The sequence below is a fragment of the Zosterops lateralis genome (assembly GCF_965231275.1).
Source record: "Zosterops lateralis genome assembly, chromosome: Z".
Classification (NCBI taxonomy): Eukaryota; Metazoa; Chordata; class Aves; order Passeriformes; family Zosteropidae; genus Zosterops; species Zosterops lateralis.
This window is the reverse complement of record NC_139800.1, coordinates 28,272,701-28,293,230: the sequence shown is the minus strand read 5'-3', so window position 1 is coordinate 28,293,230 and position 20,530 is coordinate 28,272,701. Positions and strand designations below refer to the sequence as shown.

The window sequence follows — 20,530 nt, the reverse complement described above, 5'->3', positions numbered from 1 at the left end:
GAAGACGACCCTATTGACTCTTCAATGAGACAGTTCCCAGGTTTGGATTCTGTTGGGAGCTTTTTTTTAAAAGCATTGAAAGTATTTTTCTCTGAAGTTCATCAACAACTTGCTTTTTTTTACCACAAAAAGGTCTCTTCTTACTCAAAAGAAGATACCATAACTGTAGGAAAAACCACGTATTTAGGCACTTTAAAAAACCCCCTACCTCTGAATCTTTATCTCCTCCTTAGATTCACTAATCTTAACTGTCTGAAAATATCTGGCCCATCTTACGTTACTACTTCTTTTGCACTAAAACAATTCCTCACCACGACACCAAGACCAAACGTGTTCTCTCTTCATCTTTGCAAGCCTGCTGCCACCTTCCCTCTACTAATTACTGCTTCTAATATTAGAAATACGTTTTTATTTTAAAATATTCAAATATGTGGGTGTCTTTTAGTACCTTTTTTTTCTATTAATATTCAGTTTTCAAGTTCCTATAATTTAGGAACATATTTGTTCAGACAGCTGGAAAAATACATCAGTTGCTACCTACCTCCATACCTAATGCACCTATCAGCATGCATCCAAGTGACAACACTCATGAACTTGTGCATAGAGATAACACTTCACCACACTGTATTTTAAAAATCTGACTCCACCAGTTATCAAACACCTTTGTATTATTTTAAGATTTTACTCAGACTGAGAGCAGACCTACAGGTACCTTACTGCAAAAGCATTCAACAAATGACACTCACCCCTCAGATCTCCTCTCAATACTGTAAAGGCAAATGGAACAATCTGCTCTGAACAATATCACAATGTCCCGGAAGACACTTAGTAGTAACGTGTTTGCTTGCACTTTGGTGATGTGAGCAAACGCATTGTCAAGGTTAGATGTTCGCAGGTAGATTCTCAGCTGCAAAGAAAAGGAGTAGTTTGAATACAGATTCTGCCTACCAACAAGATAATAGTAATTCCACATCTGGTTATTTTCTTTATTGTGGAATGGCTATCAAGACACATTACTGACATTTTGTTTCATCAAGTATTTTATCCATTGCATTTATTATTACATCCAAAGAGGTTAAAGTACAATACAGCCAAATCTGAAGTACTGAACAACAACCATAAGGAAGGAATTTTATTCACCAGTTTTAAAAAGCAAAGAGTAACCAAATCTCCTCTGCCCATATAGTTTAAAAGCTTGTGAAAGTGACCCAAAACACTATCAACAGGTATCTCAGAACACACTTCATGGTAACATGCAAAAATGTCACAGTTTTCAAAACAATGAATAGATTTACTCTAGTCAGCAGAAAATAGTTTTTAATAGCAAAAATTTTCAGCAAAGAATTATTTTTATATTAATATATAAACTCTGAATATGACCAAAAGCCACCAAATTTATAAACATGTTTATAATACCACAATACTTGTCATGCATATATTACTGTCATCCAGACCAGATATTCTAATCATTATATGTTTACATTGAAGGAAAGCATCTCACCTCTTCCTGGTGATCATTTAAATTATAACATGCAAGAACTATGAAGTCATTCCACCATGCTAAGCCACCTGTCACCATCATCGTTTGTTCCTGAAAAGAAAAAAGCAAGCAAATTACACAAAAGTATGCATTTTTATATACTTTTGCACACAGACATGTACATTATATGGGTAATTTCTGAAAGCCATGCATGATCTCTATAAGCGTTACTCATAGTGACGAGACTACGTATATGAAATAGTTTAAAAAAACCACAGTACTAAAGAGTAGTATGTGAAAGACAAATCTCATCCTACAAACTACAGTTCTACAGTTCTTTATTCTATTGGCATCCCTGGAATCTCTCCTATGCGTTTCTATCCAGAATTTACAAGCTTTACATCCAAAGCTATGTCACATGAACTCTCAGACAAATGGAATTAGGTGTCTGATTATATGCACTCAAATTTGGAATACTCTGCTAATACCCAGACACAAATTACTGTGTCAAAACCACAAGATCTGTGTTTCAGACATTTTATGAGAAACACATGTAAAACCAGCACCCCTAATCCCAAGTGTGTCTACAGGCTGTTTACTTGAAAATTATACTCTTTAATTTTCTCCAAGTCTCACATCTCAACAAATAAAGTTTTCCATCAGATTCCATCAGCTCTCACCTGGGTAATGTTTCCGAACAACTTCCATTTTTTGGTGAGTAAAGAATAATGTGCAAAACCAAACTTGCCAACAACAGCTACATTCTGTCCAAGCTTGTCAATAGCTGAAAACTGTAAAAAAGGAAAAGAAAACTACCAGAACCTCAGAAGGGAACTTATTTAAATGATCTATCTTATCCAAATATGGCATCACAAGGCAATATGACCTCAGACTCAAAATGTGTGAAGTATTTTCATGTTTCATACTTTACTAACACAGTTTTCTTTCTGTAATGTAAAATAATTATTTCACTTTTCAGAGTTCAGCCAATCCTAATGGACAATTATAACCCTCCAATATTTTTAAATAAGCATGAACATATTCTTAAAATAACTCACCCTTATAGGCCAGTTGCTCTCTAAATATGTACTGTGAATCTAAAAAAAAAAGAGAAAATCAAAACCACATGACTATACCAACTACAATTAAAGTACTGATTAATTACAACATCCTAAAGGGATTTGGACAATGTCAGTATTTTTTTTCCAAAACACTATCATAAAGGTATTTAATGTTGGAATTTTGTTTTTAAATACAATTACTGCCCCCACACCAAAAGTTACTGATGCCTAAATGTTACCTTGTTTTTAATACACAAAATATCAAAATGCATTAACAACCTATACCAGCTAATACTACATTACAGATTAACAGTCACAATTTGCTCATCTCTCTGCCCAGCTACCTCTCTCTCCAAGAGAATCTTTCACGGGAATATAATAAAAGTTTTGATAAATACAGTCTTCAGGCAGGACTTTAAGTATTGGGATGGAATTTCTAATCCTGTCACAAATACACACCAGCATATCCAAAAGCTTTCTTATGAGAGAGCTTGATTGGAATATGGCAGATCAAATCTCAGTGCTGGATTCTTCATGTCACATGGGATGATACAAACCCAGCTTCAAACTCCAGTTTCTCATCTGACACAAGGCAGGTAGGTAGTCTTGAGACCCAGCCACAGGTTTTTTTTCATGGATATGTTGCTCCCCATTAGTAATTCTAATTGTTTCAGCTTTACTTTTACCACAGAAAAAAGACCTCTCCCTCCTACACCAGTTCCAGAAGACAGAACTACCAGGCCAGCTAAAGTGGAAATTCAACAGTATCTAGAACCTGCCTTACATACCTAGAATCGAACACTTTTTAATACTACTGATTCATGTGTTATGTGAAGAACAAAATACTGGGGGCCTCTCAGGAACCTTTATTTAAAAAATGCCACCAATTCAAGCATAGAAGAACACACATTATAATTACAGATCAGAAGATATGTATCTTTTCCTCTATATAATAGGGGAAATAGAAGAAGTCCCATTACTACCCTGCAAACAATTTCTTTCACAGCTTAATATTGTGAAGTTTTAATTACATGCTTAAAGAGATGCCATTTTTCATGCTTGAAAATACAGCTGGAGTCTGAAGGGTGTATTCATCAGCTGAAAATACTTTAAACCATTTTGCATAAATAACAAAACAAACACCTAAATGATTTCTTGTGTGTTGCACTTATTCTCCCTTTCAAAGCACAGCAAAGTAATTAACTACTCCTTCTTGAAGTCTTAAGACCCTTAAGACTGTTTTTACTGGCAAAGTCAAAGCCACAAGGTTGATGAGACCAATTTTCAGTTACCTTTTTCAATGAGAAAAAGCTGTACAATGGCAAACTTCCAGAGAAAATAAAAAGGCAATGATCTCATACCAGAAGAAAAAGATATGGCAGAGAGTGAGGAGATCAGATGAATATTCTACTCCTACAAACTCCTGCAGTGACAAAGCACATATGGGCAACCAGGATCAATTACCTGTACAACATGCCAATGCCGGTGTCCTAGTAAAGTGCTTAAACCCTGAGAATCTAAACTGCCATCTGAAAATGGGCCTCTTTCCCTGCTGTGGTTATGTTCAGAGTGTGCCGAAGGATTTCTGGGACTCTGAGTTTGTGCTGCATCTCCACAGTTCAAATATAAGCGATCTTCTCCTTGAAGGAGGACTTGTTCCTGGTTACTCTATATTAAACCAAAACAAAACAAAAGAAAAAAGCAACTTTGAATTCCATATACAGAAGATAAAGGGAAACCCTTAATATATTAAGAGATTATAAGCACACAATAGGAAAAACAAGTGTTGAGGCAATTCTCAGTTTTTGTATCACTATATACTAACAGGTTTTATGTTACACTATTGCATAGCAATATTTTCACAGTACCATTTTAAAGGCTCTATGACAAAAAAGAAAGACAACTCTAATGGCTGCAGAACAGACTTAAAATCTGAGAGAACAACTCAGAGGTCACCTAAAACTGGAACTGTGATTTAAAATAAAGATATATTTAGCAACAAAAAACCTTACCATACAAGGATTAACAGTGAGGGCACTCTTGATGAACTGAAACTGCAGAATACCAAACTGTTGAGCTTCATTGTTTGCATTTCTTTCAGGTTTCACATTTGAAGAAGAATTCCCATCAATAACCCAGAGATGATACCCTTCTGATCCCCAGCTCTGAAGGTAAAAGAATAACAATAATAAACCTCCAACCCAACACTACATACATATATATATATATAAACATAACACTATATATTCTCATAAAACAAGAACTACAGAAACTTACTGTATATCATGTATATATATTATGTATATATATGTATAATATGTATATATTGTATATCATGTATATATATTATGATATACATGAGCCTGGAAAAAATCCACACATTTTATTGTTCTAAAACCTAACATTGTAGGAATCAAACAGTACAATTCACAAAGTACAGTAGGAATCTAGCTTGAATTATTTCCTGTCCTGAAAAAATAATGGTTAAATGAAGTGCAACTATACAAAGACACCTACATAAGTAATGAAGGCTGTTTAGTTTGCAGTTTAGGGCAACAAACAAAAATTCAACAGAGCCAGGTATGAAACAATCCTGATTTCCAAAATTACACTGGCTGTTGTTCATAAAATTCAATGAACCAGAATTTCAGTCTTTGAAATTTTTTAAAGGTACATTTAAGAAGTACTGTCATTGCATATTTGTACCTCTACTTGGGATGCATATTTAGAGTTGTCAATCTTCATAGCAATTATGTCATGATAAATTAACTAAATTGTTTTAGAAATACTGCACAAAATTCACCATCGCTTGTATAAGTCTTGTAGAATGTGTTTGAAATTTGTTTTAATTTAAAATTTACTCTAATTTATTCTATTTTTATATTGATTTTACAGACTAGCAGGATTAGATTTAACATCAACTACTTAAAAATTTAAAAAATAGCAGTTAAGTTTCTCTGGAATTCATCATCTGAGTAAAGTTACTTTAATTGGCTAGTTAAAAATTTTAGAGACATAAAGGAGTTTACAATTAGTGCTGATTTGTGTCTCATTGCACTTTGATATATATCACCAGATAAAAAAGGAAAATTAAGAAAACCTGAAAGTGTTTATTCTTAATATTAAAAGTGAAGGCAAGAAAAGGCATGTCATGCATACTTCATGATCAGGTTTACCATGAAAAAAAAAAATGCATCAGTTGTCCCTTTTTCCTTCAATGCAATATTGCAGTTAAGAAGTGTAGTAAAGGCATCTTACTGTGAAAACGAATTACGCAAAAGAACCACAGTCTGATTTTCTGGAAATCTGTTATATAAAAACAATTTAAAACTTTAAGAGCCATCCTATTACAGTATTTTTCCATTCCTATTTACCATGGAACTGATTTTTAGAGGGTCCTTTTTGGCACCATCAGATTGATACCTAAAAACAGAACAGAACAAGTCTGAGTTTGCAAATAACTTCATCAATAATAAATTAAATTCCTATCTTTGTATTTTCATATGGTTCTATATTGAACCTCATCTAAAATGGTACAGCCTGTTTGATCCATGTCATTACAAAAAAGGCAATGCAACTGTCAGATGTCTAGCATAAACTATTTGAAATACAGGCACTGAGGGAATTTTAATATTTGCTTGCTTAAGCTTGCTTCTAGGGTAATTTTATTTTACAGACAAAAAGGCCACTACAAAATGAAAACAATACATTTTTGTTTATATGTAAATCATCTCCTCCTAAATATCTGCAATGATATCTTGATATCTAAAAAATCATAAAGGAAAAAGATTTTTGAAAAGCTATTCTGGTGAATTAATTTCTATTTAAATGCTTTCAATTAGAAAAACAAATACTTCTAATAAACTCTTTACAATGTCATTAAAAATACTCACGCAAAATCACCTCCTAAAGTACAGATAAGCTGAGCACCAAAAACACTCCATAAGGACAAACCTCCACATTCCCAGGTCACCATTGCAACACAGCTATCAGGTGACCATCTAATTAGTTTAACAGGTCCTGTTTTATTCCAAATATCTGTTTAAAAGCAGATAATAAAACAAGTGAAAACACTGAAAGTCCTTTATCTATTTTTACCTTAAGAGTATAAACAAAATATATGGAAGTAAATATTTGATTTTTCAACTAACTGATGCATTAATCAAACTGACCATCTCAAAATGAATAAGGAACAAACAATGGTTTCTTTCCAACACATGCTTGGTTTCATCAGAAGATAAAAATACAGGAAAACATGCCAGATGTACACTGCCGTAACACAATCACAGAACCGCAATTCCGATAAAGTGATTTTTTGGACAATAGAGGCACTTAACACAACTGTAAAACTTATTTATGGATTTGTTTCTTAACTGAAAACCACTAAACACACACATTTTCAGTTGAGAACACAATTTACCCACTTTGTATGTTCCTAAGTCTCAAGCACAGAATACTACATGAAAAAATACATGGCAGTGCAGGAAGGATGCTGCATTATTCAGTATTTTTTCTGTACCCTACACGTCAGTTGCTTCAAATTAATTCACAGTTCTGTTATACTCATTATCAGTTTTGACAATAACCTCTCATTTCCTCAGGTAATTGAGAAGTAATTTTAAGATTAAGAATTAGTCAAAGAAACGCACAAAACCCACAAACCATCAATCCAAACCCCTACATACAAAACACATTCAGAAGTTAATTAAAAAGAAAGCAGCTAAAAATGCAAAGACACAAGAGTTAATTATTACAAACAGACAGGAGTAAATACTATTCATATCAGCGATTATGCAAACAAATAAACAGAGGTTAAATAGCCAAGGATAAAAAATATACTATACCCTAAAAATTCTACCAATAAAAGTAGCTCACCAGGATATTGTTTTGGTGTCAGTTCCAATTTATGAGAAAACTGCATGGCGCCAGTGGTAGTATCTATCGTATAAACCTGCACAGAGCCACTGGAAGACATTACACATGCTTTAGACTACAGACCATTTGTATTTCTTATCAGTTTCAAGTGGTTAAGAAAAGCTGCTTTTTCTCTCTCACCAATAGCAAATTTATCTAAAACAGAGATGTTGAATCTAGTAATATTCAAAGAACTTTATGAAACAAATTTCTAAGATGCTTTCCCGAAGGCATCTGAGGACCCAGAACACCAGCCCTAATATAATCAATGCACTAAAACTACTTCATTCTCTTAAAATACATATGTACACACAATTCACATACGTTTATGGCTTCCAACTGCCAGACAATCCATTAAGGAAGGAAGTATTTACTCAGTGCCAAAGTTTCATCAGGGATGTACTGAGGCATACTAAGATCAGTAAATTAAAACACCTATTCTTTTATCAGAGGAAACACCAACACACTGTATTGTTACTAAAAAACAAGAACACTAGTTCTTAAGAGGACAGATTAAAAAACAAACAAACAAACAAAAAAACCCCACGGATTTTTTAAAATGCTCTAAAATAAAACCCAAGTAAAATGTAATCAAAGAAAATAAAAAAATGCACTCTAAGGCCAGCTGAAGCAGTATTATACAGAGGAGAGCTGAAGGCTCAGCTAAAAGCACTTCTACAACACTTAATTTACAAATATTCTTAATTTACACTTAATTTACAAATATAAAGGCAACATTTTTCTTGACCAAATCATGATTGCACAGAGCATTTTCTAAGTTGAGTGCAAAGTGCTGATTTTTGTTCAGTATTGTTATGAGTAACTACTTAAAAATGACTTTATAATCCTCCTGGGATAGCAGCACTTTCTAATCCTTGCTACTGGTCCAGCCACCTTTTAATTTTTTTTTCCATAGATCAGAACAGCAAATATAAATTTCAATTGCAGTTCAAGCAGGCAACCATTTCTTTCTACCTCTCTCCTGCCTTCTTGACATTATGCAATCTCTAGGCAGACTGATTATTTTCATCTTTACAGTTCTTGCAACACAACTTACTAAGAAGTAACTACTAATTCAGCTTTATAATGAAACAATCTCCCCCTGCTCTGAACCAGCCTTAAAAAACTTACTTGGCACATCCAAACGCCATTAGCCTGTATTTGTTATTTACTGCCACACAAGTTCCATCAACTACATCTTGCGCCCAAACACCATGGAGCTGCTGTAGAGAAAAGAATTCAGAAGATTTTTTGTTAAATAGTACTTTTATAAATAACAGTCAGCTTCTATCCATGTACACCATATTACACATCTGTCAGTTGACCTTCACGATCTCAAAATTTTTATTAATGTCAAGATGATTGACCTGGCTCAAAAAAACAAAATCCAGCATATGCAAAACTGGTTTCATTCTTCTTAATATAAATCACAGAAAGATATCAGTATGTAAGAAAACTGTTTATAAGACCTCTTAATAACAAAATCAGCCAATACCTGTAAGGCAAATAAGTCCCTAACGCTGCCAAGGGAAAAAAAAATAAAATCAGTAGATGGTACTAAGAATGAAGAGAAAAATAAAAACAGGAAACTAAGTTCCCATTTGCAACAGCTAAGATCACAGGTATTTTAAGTGGATGAAGGAATCTGATATTAGATGTATTCTTTTTGGTTTTCTGCAAGTAAAAGATATCGAAAAACAAAATGTAATAGTTTTTAGCCTGAATTACAGGTAAGAAAACACCTAGCTGGGAAAAGATTCCTGTAAAACAAATTCTGAAGTATGCTTGTCACTATGAGAAAGAGATAGACTTGATTAGGACTAAGCCCTAGACATAGTGCTTATGATACTTAGCCACAGGAGAAACCACTTTCTCTCAGCCCATTTACAACTTCTGACAGAAGTCTGTTGGTCTGGCACAATAAGATGTGGTCTATAATAACAATTTGAACAAATAAAAGAAAGTTAAATCTATTATCAATTATGGTCTCCCAGTGGTACCAACCCTATAAAAATCCAACATGAATTATGCTACAAAATGCAGTATTGTTCTTATGTCATCTCTTAAGCAGATGTTAAATTTTTGTTTGTAATTGAACAGAATTTAAAGTAGAAAGCTAACTGAAATGCAGAGACCAAGGAAAACACAGTTATTGTGCATGGTAGAAATGCTAACAGAAATATACCTCAGCGGTGAATCTACTTGACATCGGTGTAATGAAACCAACTCTGCCATCGTTAAAAACAACAGCAAAGCCATCAAGTGTGGCACAGTATTCCATATCTCTGATGTAAACATCTTCAAATCCCAAAAGTGAACCTGCTGAAAAAGTATCAGTAATTTAAAAATATGTGAACACAGAAATATTGCAAGCCAACAGACATTTCAGATGTTTACTTATTATTTCAAAGAGAAAATCCAATTTAAACAGGCTATTTCATTCTCATTTACAATGGCAACATTTTCCCATCTCTGCTTACAAACAGACAGAATATTTTATACTTGATGGTATGTCACTGAGAGGTAACTATTGTACGCAATACAACCCCTAAAACCTACCTCGAGAAGACTGCAGATCTAAAGAAAACGGAACTGTACATAGGTTGATAGCCTTCCTTCCATTGGTCATACCATCCCAGTGAATGAGATGAAGAAATCCATCAGCAGTAGCCACAAGTAGATCTTCTAACATGGACTGCAAACTAATAAAATGTATTTGTTAATCCCTAAAAAAAGTAATTTCAAATCAATGTCACAGAAATATCAATTAATGTAATAAACACTGTATTACTACCTCTTGCACCAGCAACTGCATTGTAAAGTTACATGTAAGTTACAAACATTTACCACGCTGACAAAATATGGTATACACCTTAACTTCTCTGCAGCAATCACAGTTCATGAACAGGTCTGTACTGTTAGAGTAATTGTTTAACTGATATACTAATTGCTGAAGATCTTTTCAATACTTTTGACTAAGACACTGCTGCCAACAATCAATTATTCACCTATCCCAGAAAATTAACAATACTGTCTAGGCTGCAAATAATTCACAATACATTTTAATCTGTGGTTGAAAGAAGCTGGTGAAGGAGAAATTAATCTCCTTGTAAATCCTTCCTTAAGCATTTCCAAAATCCTGACAACTACTGTTAATCTACTTGCATTGCAAAGCTTTTTCCACTATATATTGCATGTCTTCCAACACCTATTTTCTCCTAAGGACCCTCTTCCCAAACTTCACTTTGTTACTTTTCCACCTCACTCCAATGCTATGAAGTTTCACCAACTTTTCACACATACTTACTTAACACATTCAAAATTTCTTTACAGGACAGGCAATCACAAAAAAAAAGCAAGAGATAAAAAAAAAGACAAGTGTGGACTCTACGCAGGCATCTGGAAAAATGCTGAAATGCTGCATACAGTTTTGGTCTAACCTAACAACACCTCTATGAAATCTCTAATACACACTGAAGCTGTGTATGTGCTGAAGAACATGTGTGAGCTGAAGAACAAAGTCATTTATAGTAGTACACAGTAATACTGAACATACTACATACTTCCATATGCCAAAAATATCAGTATAGCCAAGCACAGAAAGAATTCTTAAACAGCAATTCAACTTTTTCACCTCCTCAGACTTACTAGTTGCTAATAGTAGCTTACCAAGCTTACCAATGTTAGTCCTTACTATTAATGAGCCTAAAAACATACTAGAAGCCTTTTCTTCCATCCCGTTTTCCCTTCACTTTTTAAAAAGTACTGGTATATATGGAAAAATTCTCAAGATCCAATTAATGAGCATACCTTGTGATAGAGGCTTGTAAGTCCAGCACTTTCTTCAATTCTAGATTTAAGGAAGGCGCACACTGTTCTTCCTTATAATGTGGGGTTCCCTTCAGATGTGGGCTTCCTCTAAAATACAAGAGAAATATTAGAATTATAACAGGTTGTCCCTCAAATGACACAAGAGTTATTGATTTACATTACCGTGGTCATTTTTCCCCCACATATACATCTACCCACACCTCCCAGCCAGTCATATGCAATCTGCCAAAAGCAGCACTGAATATCTAGGACGTAATTTTGGTGCTAAAAGTTTAGTCTAACATATCCTCTACGTCCACAGCATATGTAGGCAAAATAAGACAATGAACAGAGAATAAACATTACAATAGCTGTATGGCCTGCCTTAATACTCCTAAAATAAGTGAATGTGTCAGTGAAAAATCTGATTTAATAAATTGGCACTCAACTGTTTATGGTGATTAAAGATGCTGAATTCTTAAATATCTCCAACTCACTCTTTTTCAAGATGCATTACAGATCTAACAGACTGCAAAATGTTTATGTTTCTTCCATTCCTTTTTCCAGATCACTTTTGTAACATAAATTCAGCATGCATAATACAAGTAGACATCTATCACAGTATTCCATAGGAATATTTCTCCCCGCAGCAAATTAACTAGTTTTTAACCTAAGACTGACTAAGAGATGATTGAACACTGATTGCTTCCCTTTAAACAGACTATTACAAAATATCAACTTCTGGATGTAGAAAGCTTCTTATTTTTATCTTCCTCATTTTAAATTTCACATTCCACTCATTAAGTTACAACATCATTATACATTACTATACAGAATAATTAAAGTATTCCTTACTTATCTGGGTTATCAGATGTACCATGTGCTTCTTTAACATTTTTTTCAAATGAAAACTGACCTACAGTCATAAGTATTGTAACATGTCATCCAGCTCATCTATCTAATGAGCATTATGCTAGTAAGCAAAGCAAATTATGAATAAAACAGGCATTGCAGACAAGTTAGAATTTATAGTAATTTCAATAGTCAGAAACAATAGATATGTACACAAATTCATGTAATCTTTACCTGTATTTTAAGTGACAAATCACTTATTTTAATTTACATCAGGATACCAAATATAACTGCTTAAGACATGGCAGAAACCAAAGCAGATGCAGCTTTAGAGAAGTTTGACAGCACAAGGATACATCACTCTCCCTCCTATCCTCAGTAGATATCAAGGTCTTAACTCATTACCATTTTATAGCAACGCTAAATTACTATCAGTATTCTTTGATGGGCACTATACCCTTCCTTATGTAGCAAGGACAAAGATATATGCCAGCTAAGGTAAGACCAAGGTAATCTTTGACAATCTGGAATTAGGAGATGGAAGTAGTATCATTTTTTCAGAAAGAAACTATGATGGCTGTGAAAAATTACAGCAAAAATGAGAAAAAGTACTTTAAGATTAGTTAATCTACCACCAAAAGATGGCAACTTGTATATATCTAAATTATTAGAATGTTTGGTTTGCATTTTGAACAAAAATTATTTGCAAAAGGCAGCTGTCTTAGGAAAGATCTAGCCCTTCATACAAGCTAGCTATCATAGACTGCCAGGAACCCTGAAAAAACCAGTAATTTCTTTTTTCAATGATACTAGCATCGTGGGGTTGTTGTGGTGTTTTTTAAAACTCAGAAAAGTCCGGGTGTTTGGAGATAGGCTTTTCAACCCATGTGGACACACGGTTCCAGACAGTACACTTCCAAACTAGATGAAGTAACTCTGGTTTACCAACAATCAGTGGTACAACTGAATCGTGCAAGCAAATGACTTAAACTGAGATGAAAGGTTTGAGTAATGCAGAAATGTTACTGTTAGGTAGGTATAAGACACAACTTAACATGTCTGTTAAACCTAGCATTTCTGCACATTACAAACTACAAAGCCAGAATGGTAACTACATGGTTTAAAAGAAATCTTTTCCAGGAAGAAAACTTTCAAGTCTCAGTGTAGGCTGGCTTTCTTTCCTTCAACACCTCTGATAAAAAAATAGCTTGCAAGAATATTTGAATATTTTCAGTTTCATGAGCTAGTTTTAGCAAATTGGTCAGCATCTGTGGCATCTTATCTTTTCCACTGGGGCACTACCATTTCTGTCCCAAAAAGGGTTTTATCATCCAGTTCGCAAGGGGACCGATCCACACAGAGTTGAGGCACATCTCCTTCACTGAAACTCCAAATATGCCATTGTTTCAGTTCATTGCCTGTGATTATGCCTAATTCATCAATTCAAAAAGAAACCCCTAATATGGGTGCAAAGGAGGTGCTACAGAAAGTACACTGTGTTCATATAGTCCACATGAGTCAGCCTTACTGGCTGAGTTCCTTTGACCTTTAAACAAAGAATGCACACAGATGACTTAAGCAGGAAAGAATGTTTGGTCTGGGTTGCCACATCAGCATCTGCTATGGTTGCAGCCAAACTTTGGGTAACTCACTTTTGCACAAGAATTGAGAGGAACACATTCCAGTGACTGACCAGCTGCATGTCAAATCAAATATAATCACTGCTATTTACATGGCATCTGTTAATGCAACTAAGCCTGTTTCCTCTTAGAACTGAGGAAAAACTGCAACTCAAGAAAACCTCAAACATGGAAAGATTAGGGATGCTGTTTTTAAAGTCCCAGGACACCAAACTTAAAAGCATCCTAAATTCAAAAAAAGAGGCAGCATCATGCAAAAGCAGAGTCAGATAGAGTCCTCAACTGTAGGAAGAATTGCCTTTAAGTTTGTTATCTGAAATGGTGGGAAGTTCAGGGAGGAACCAGGACACCAGCCAGGTAATTTTTCAAGGTGCACAGTACTGCATTTATGGCCTCCATTAATTACACAGCATTTAAGTCATACAACATGATACACAGACTAAATTCATTCAGAAATAACATAAACAAATTTGTCATTGCTACCAAAAGCATCTAAAATCAGTTAAGAAGTTAATTATAACAGAATCTGAAAGCATGTACTTAAAAGATTTCTTCATAATTGCAATTATGGTATATAACACATATAATTTTTAAGTCTGTTCTAAGTATTTAAAAATAATGTCTATCATTTTATCTTAGTCTATCTTGTCTATCTTAGTAAAGGAGAACTCTAGTCCGGAGACAAAATTCACATTAAATTCATATTTAAGTTTTACAGTTTGGGGTAATCATAGTAATATAGTTGGCAGTTATTGTTAGATAATAGTTTAGAAAAATTCAGAAATGCTCTCAGAGTCAAAAAATACAGTTCTTCAAAAAAAATTACTGTGGCTAATGGCAAACAATGCATTCCTTAAAAAAAACCCAACAAACTAGGCAGTAGCATCCATTCTTAGTAGTAACAAGTAATGAGACATAATAGAGACATTTCATTAAATAAAATATGAAATACTTCAGAGAATTAAAAATTATTTCTAGAACAATTGTTTGATACCAACAAGCTAAAATATTTATATACAGCCTTTGGACTATGACATTCTTATTTGTTTCTGATAAAATGGATTATGGAGTAGGAGGAAAGGGATGAGGAGAAGATTAAAAATCGTGATGTTTCATCTATTAATGACAATATATATATGACAACACAAGGCAGTGTTTCTAAAATAATTTACATCACCAAGAACTCCAAGTTGTTCTCCTTGAAGGCAAGAACGCAAAAAAACTGACAACAGCCATTATTGTTGCATTAGCACAATTACACAACATTTACTAACCATTTTACAATGGTTCATGTGAACATTTTCAGTTAATGTTCACACTGAAAAGCTGAGGACTTCATTTTTTTTATACCTGATTCAAAGAGCCTGCATCATCACCTTTGAGCCATGATTTTCATGCAACAAGCATGTTCTCACCCCTAAATCTGCATCTCACCACACACTGCAGGCAGCTACCAGCTGAGGATTAACTACATCTGGTGGATGCAGAGCAGTTTTCATACAGATTGGCAATAGCTGCACCAACAAAATTAAAGTGAGTTTATGGTAACAACTATTAAGAATAAGTGCTTAGAAAAGTAATTCTTAGTACAGCCTTTAATACACAATTAGGTAGTGGCAGATTTCTGCAGTTTGAGAAAAGAAACAGCTAGCTAGCATGCTAATTGACTGTTAAAAAAAAAGCTATATCGTTTACCAAATTATTATTTCAGTTGCAAAGATTTCTTGACAACAGTTACAGAATCACAGAATCACTAAGTTGGAAGAGACCTCCAAGATCATGCTGTAACATCTCAACTAAACCATGGCACCAAGTGCCACATCCAGTCTTTTTTAAAGCACATTCAGGGATGGTGACTCCACCACCTCCGTGGGCAGACCATTACAGTATTTTATCACTCTTTCAGTAAAAAAAACTTCCTAACATCCAACCTAAATTTCCCTTAAATTAAAAAGTTAAAATCTCTTGAACCACATCAAGAGTTTACAAGTGTCATAATGGTTAATGAAAGTTCTTCAGTTTAATCTAGTTTTTAAAATACATTTCCCAAACAAAGCCAAAATCCTAAAGGGAAAATCACAATGGTAAAGTTCAGCAGGACCTTAATTCTGACTGAAAATTACCTAGTAAGTTAATTAACTATACACCTCATTGATTACCCTTAGAGAGTTTGAAGTTCAAAACCTTTGTACATACTAATCTTCAGTCTGTTGAATCAGGAAGAAAAAGTCCACTGATGAGGTAATTTATGGCACCTATAAACCACCAGGCTATAAAAAAGGAGATAGCTTTTAAAAATGCCAGAAAGAGTAATACATGAATAGAGTAACCAAGTTTATAAGCAACAATACAGTATTGTAAACCAGCATATGAACTAGTTTCTTCACATATTCATACTGGTTAGATAACAACTTTAATTTTTAAGGCACTTTCAGAGACTTGATAATCTACACAATTGTGGTCTCATTTTAAATTTACACAACATCCATATCACTCCCAAATGTAGGCTCCACTTGAGGATATGAAGAAACCTGACACAAAAAGACTCTCCAATTACCATTTAGTTAATTAGCCATGTAAAGTTTTTCAATTCTTTCTTTTTTAAGAGGCAAAAATATCTTCAGCACCAACACACGTGCTTTTCAAGCAAAAAACCTTTGATTACTCTCCTTGGCAAAACTCTACACGGAAACAACGATCAGTTCAGTACAGAGAAGCCTCTATAATGATGGTATTACCCATCTCTTCACTGTCAAATATAAAAATAGTTGTACAAATTTGTTTGGAAACTCCTCAAAAAGTTACCACTGCAGCTTGCCACAGCCTACAAAGCTGCAAATTTGCTTCTATACACTGTCACTTTCCTTATGCAATCATAGGCAGAGATAAATTTTAACATGCTACAGTCTTACCTTAAATGCATTATTTTTCATGTTTTGTCTTGTAGTTACTTTAGTAATTGGGTGGAAAATCCAGACTGAAGCAATTGAAGCAGGACTTTGTACTTGCACTCACTGTAGGAAAATATCCCAGAATGTGGGCTAATGGCCAATACTGATTCTCTTCAAATCTGCTCTGAACTGGAGCAAAGTATCCAAGCGCTGGAATGAAACTGCAGACTACTCTGGCTCAATTTTAAAAAACTAAACACTAAACACCATACAATTACTGCTTTTTTCCTCCTGTTTTTAGTCTCACAAATTAAGCAGGATACTGTAAGTTTTCATTAAGCATGAATGACAGTTCACTCCAAGAACAGACTGGCAATTCCTAGTCAAATATCAATAGTGCCAGAAACATTTTCTTTGACAGAAAAACTACAGTCCTAAAATATCACAATTTGACAAATGTTGGGAAGGGTTTACGGGTATGATTGCCGGGTAAGAAATATTGGCGATGTAAAACCTGAGAGTGAAATAGAAATAAAAGCCAGCTTTGAGATGTGATCAAATCATCCCTATGTAGTACAAAAATCCATCACTGTGTAAAAACCAAATTTACTCTTAAAAAAAAAAAAAAGGTGGAGGAGGAATGAAAGGATGGCTCTAGGCAGTGCTTCAATCACTGAAACAAAAGGAGCAAATTAGTTAAGCAAACTGCTCCAAAACAAAAAGCAGAAGCCTCTTTTAACAGAGTGCAATTCTTGCAAAACTTGTTAAAAGCAATCCCATTCCCCAGCTGAACAATCAGTTAGAAAAAACTACATCAATAACTTACAGGGAAACAACAAAAGTAGTACAACAAAAACATTTCACAAAATAAAAACTAAAACTAAGTGAATGTAATTAACTGCTTCTCTCAGACACATGTTTGCCAAGAAGCTTGTGTCTTTTCTTTTTTCTAGGAAGGAAAACATCCTTGCAAGCAAAAGAACAAAGAAACTGCAAAGAGCTACATCACACCTAAATGTAATGACCATCTCTTCTCGTGGACTCTGTTACCAACACAAAAGATGGAATTGCGTGAAAACCTAAGAAATTTAAAGTGCCACCCTAGCTTCTTGCATTAACAGTTTCTTAATGCTTTATTTGTCTGTATTTTCTTTGCGAATAACTTAGTGAGTAGACAAATGTTAGTTAAAGCATTCTTCATTATATTGACTTTAGATTTGCCTAATTATTTTTGTCTTTTTACTGAAAAAATAGTATAGCTAAAAGTATTATTTGTCTCAGCAAATCTTATCCTGGGAGTTGGTAAAAGAATTTGTACATATTTAAAATCTTATAAATATGTACTTTCTCAGTCCTGCCTCAAAAAGTTCCAAAACTATTGTAATTTAGCAGAAATTTTCAGATTTACTGATTAGTGAATTAAAAACAAAACACAAGCAAAAGCTGAAAAAAAAAATTACAGAAAAACCTTCTACCAGCTCTCAAACTAATGTACTGAAAAATAGGTTTGATTATTTGAATAGTAATGATCGTAGTTATAGTAGCAATACCTTGTATACTTCAATGTGTGCAAAAATTAATGAATAAAACAATTTCTACTATTTCAGTAATTCAACAGAACAGGGGAGAGAGGGAGAGATGGGATAGGAAGGGCTTACGGATATGATTGCCTGGTAAGAAATATTGGAGATGTAAAACCTGTGAGTGAAATAGAAATGAAGGCAGCTTTGAGATGTGATCAGGGCAGGCAGGAAGACAGTGATTAGCTGGAGATGGGTTGAGAGACAGAAAACAAAAGGACCCAAGGGTGTAGGCCCTCTCCACTCTGCCAAGACATCAGGGAAAAAGTAGATAAGAAAAGTAGTCTTTAGAGTTTAGAATATAAGATGATATGGTAATATAGTAGTTCTTACAGGCTGCATGCAAAGTTTGTAGGTTTTGTATCTTATGCCAGTTGGTCACTGTGAATCAGAATATTCAACACAAAAGGAGATATAATGTATTGTAACAAGGTCTTCGATCTCTCTTACTTCTCTGACCCCTGCCCTCTTACCTGCCCTAGCTCCCTTACCTCCCTTACCCCCTTTACCCCTGCTATCTCCCTTACCTCTCTCTCCCTTACCCTCTCTCTCTCCCTCTCTCTTTGGGGCTTCCCTTCAGCCGAGGCTGGTGGCTGAAAGCAGGACTTTTTACCCACAACCCTTGCAATAAAATCACGTGTTTCTACAATATCTCAGGTCTGCAGAGTTCCTTCTCCCTGCCATCCACAGATGATCCTACAGAGAAAAAAACTACCAATGGATTCCAGCAATAAAAAGGAAAAATTTCCTTTTATATATGTATAAATATTTATATGTTGCACTTATGGCATGAACACTTTTTTGTCATATAAATCTAGTCACAGGTTTTTACATATAATATGCATAATACTGAACAGGTTAGTTGACTAACTCCTACCATACCTACATGAATAGATTTTATACAGATTAAATCTCTAAAGGTATAAAATGATGTTTAAGAAGTATTTCCCAATAAATCTTCTTAAAGTATTTAACATATTCTAAATTTCGTAAGAGCTATATCCTCAGTTACTAATACAACAAACCTCAACAGCTTTGTGGGCTACAGCTACGAATGTTAATTTTGGATTTCAGTACTTCCATTAAAACACCGAATTTCAGAATATAACAACCATTAATATTGGCTGATATGAAAAGAAGGAAATTATGCCAAATGTGCATTTTTAAACAGGAAATCAATTTTCTTAGGCTCTGATTCTGTCTGGTTTAAAACAAACAATAGCAGGATGCAGGGGGAAGTTCACTCAGTGTTATTTTCCAAAATCTCTTTATTTCATAATACTGAAAGATAAGGAAAAGCAAAGACTCTGGCATTCAAACAGGATGGCATCTTAGCCTCAATTCACACTTTAGCTTTTTTACTAAACATGTGCTGATTAGATTGAGAAAAAAGAGACTCGGCCCTGAAAATAAATCATGCTGTGATTAGATATACTACAATGCATATTGTGTTATAAAGGACAGAAGTGTTTCTGTCACTTCTAATACAGTTCTGTTTTGCTTTCCACCTTGAAGCATTTTGTTTAAATTGGATCAATAAAAAACTTTCATAAGTGGAATTACAGTTCGTACAACAGCTGTATGCTAGAGTAGTTCAGTTAACTAACACCAAATACAGGCAAGCACTTCTAGACCACCTCACTCAACAGCTACATATAGTAACAACTCTGTATAAAAGTAACTACAAATTCAAAGGACATTTTCTCCACAAACATCCCTCTCCCATACAGACAAATGATGAGTGATCTTGACTTTCAACGACTCATTTGATCCTGTTCTTCAAATCAAAGCTAAACCATTATCAAGCAAATTTTAAAGCAGTTATTAAAAAAAGTATCAATACCACATGAAGTTACTTTACTTCAGTTACCCAGGCCCCAGTCCTGAAGACTGTAAAAAACTACTGGTCAAGAAATTATTTATACACCTAATTACCTGCTTTTCTGACTATCCACTTTTTCTTTCATTTATGGTAAAATACGCACATTTGGTTTAAATGAGAACTAAGCTGACAAGATAATTTAAACACAACCATTCTCAGTATTTTCACCTGCATGTTAACAAACCTAGCTGCAATTTCAACTTCAGGATATTGACTAAACCAGGAAATTTTGCAGCAGACCAGTATTTTCCCGCAGCTGAGGATGTTACTCATCCTCATGAGGTGTGTATGCCCAGTGCACGACCACCTTGTTATATTGACATGCACAGCTTAAGCATTCTGTTCAAGAAGAAGTTGTATTAAGAGGGTTTCCCCTTCTCACTGTAGTCATGACATTGAAATTTTGTATTTCTGCCAAAA

General features: G+C 34.4%; 1 protein-coding gene across 6 annotated transcripts in view; it reads right to left on the bottom strand.

Annotated features, from left to right (window-relative positions):
• Nucleotides 1-20,530, bottom strand: part of RIC1 (RIC1 homolog, RAB6A GEF complex partner 1) — a 49,747-nt gene that overhangs the window by 11,851 nt on the left and 17,366 nt on the right. For 4 of the 6 annotated variants that reach the window (XM_083883926.1, XM_083883925.1, XM_083883928.1 and 1 more), the window contains exons 4-16: nucleotides 11,266-11,373; nucleotides 10,015-10,157; nucleotides 9,641-9,777; nucleotides 8,587-8,678; nucleotides 7,417-7,505; nucleotides 6,435-6,579; nucleotides 5,916-5,964; nucleotides 4,554-4,706; nucleotides 4,006-4,209; nucleotides 2,539-2,577; nucleotides 2,161-2,271; nucleotides 1,502-1,591; nucleotides 747-907 (exon numbers count right to left, since the gene is read on the bottom strand). In XM_083883926.1, the coding sequence (XP_083740052.1) occupies nucleotides 747-907; nucleotides 1,502-1,591; nucleotides 2,161-2,271; nucleotides 2,539-2,577; nucleotides 4,006-4,209; nucleotides 4,554-4,706; nucleotides 5,916-5,964; nucleotides 6,435-6,579; nucleotides 7,417-7,505; nucleotides 8,587-8,678; nucleotides 9,641-9,777; nucleotides 10,015-10,157; nucleotides 11,266-11,373 (1,521 nt within the window). The remainder of the gene's footprint in view (nucleotides 1-746; nucleotides 908-1,501; nucleotides 1,592-2,160; nucleotides 2,272-2,538; nucleotides 2,578-4,005; nucleotides 4,210-4,553; nucleotides 4,707-5,915; nucleotides 5,965-6,434; nucleotides 6,580-7,416; nucleotides 7,506-8,586; nucleotides 8,679-9,640; nucleotides 9,778-10,014; nucleotides 10,158-11,265; nucleotides 11,374-20,530) is intronic. The other 2 variants (XM_083883927.1, XM_083883929.1) reach the window with 1 other exon arrangement.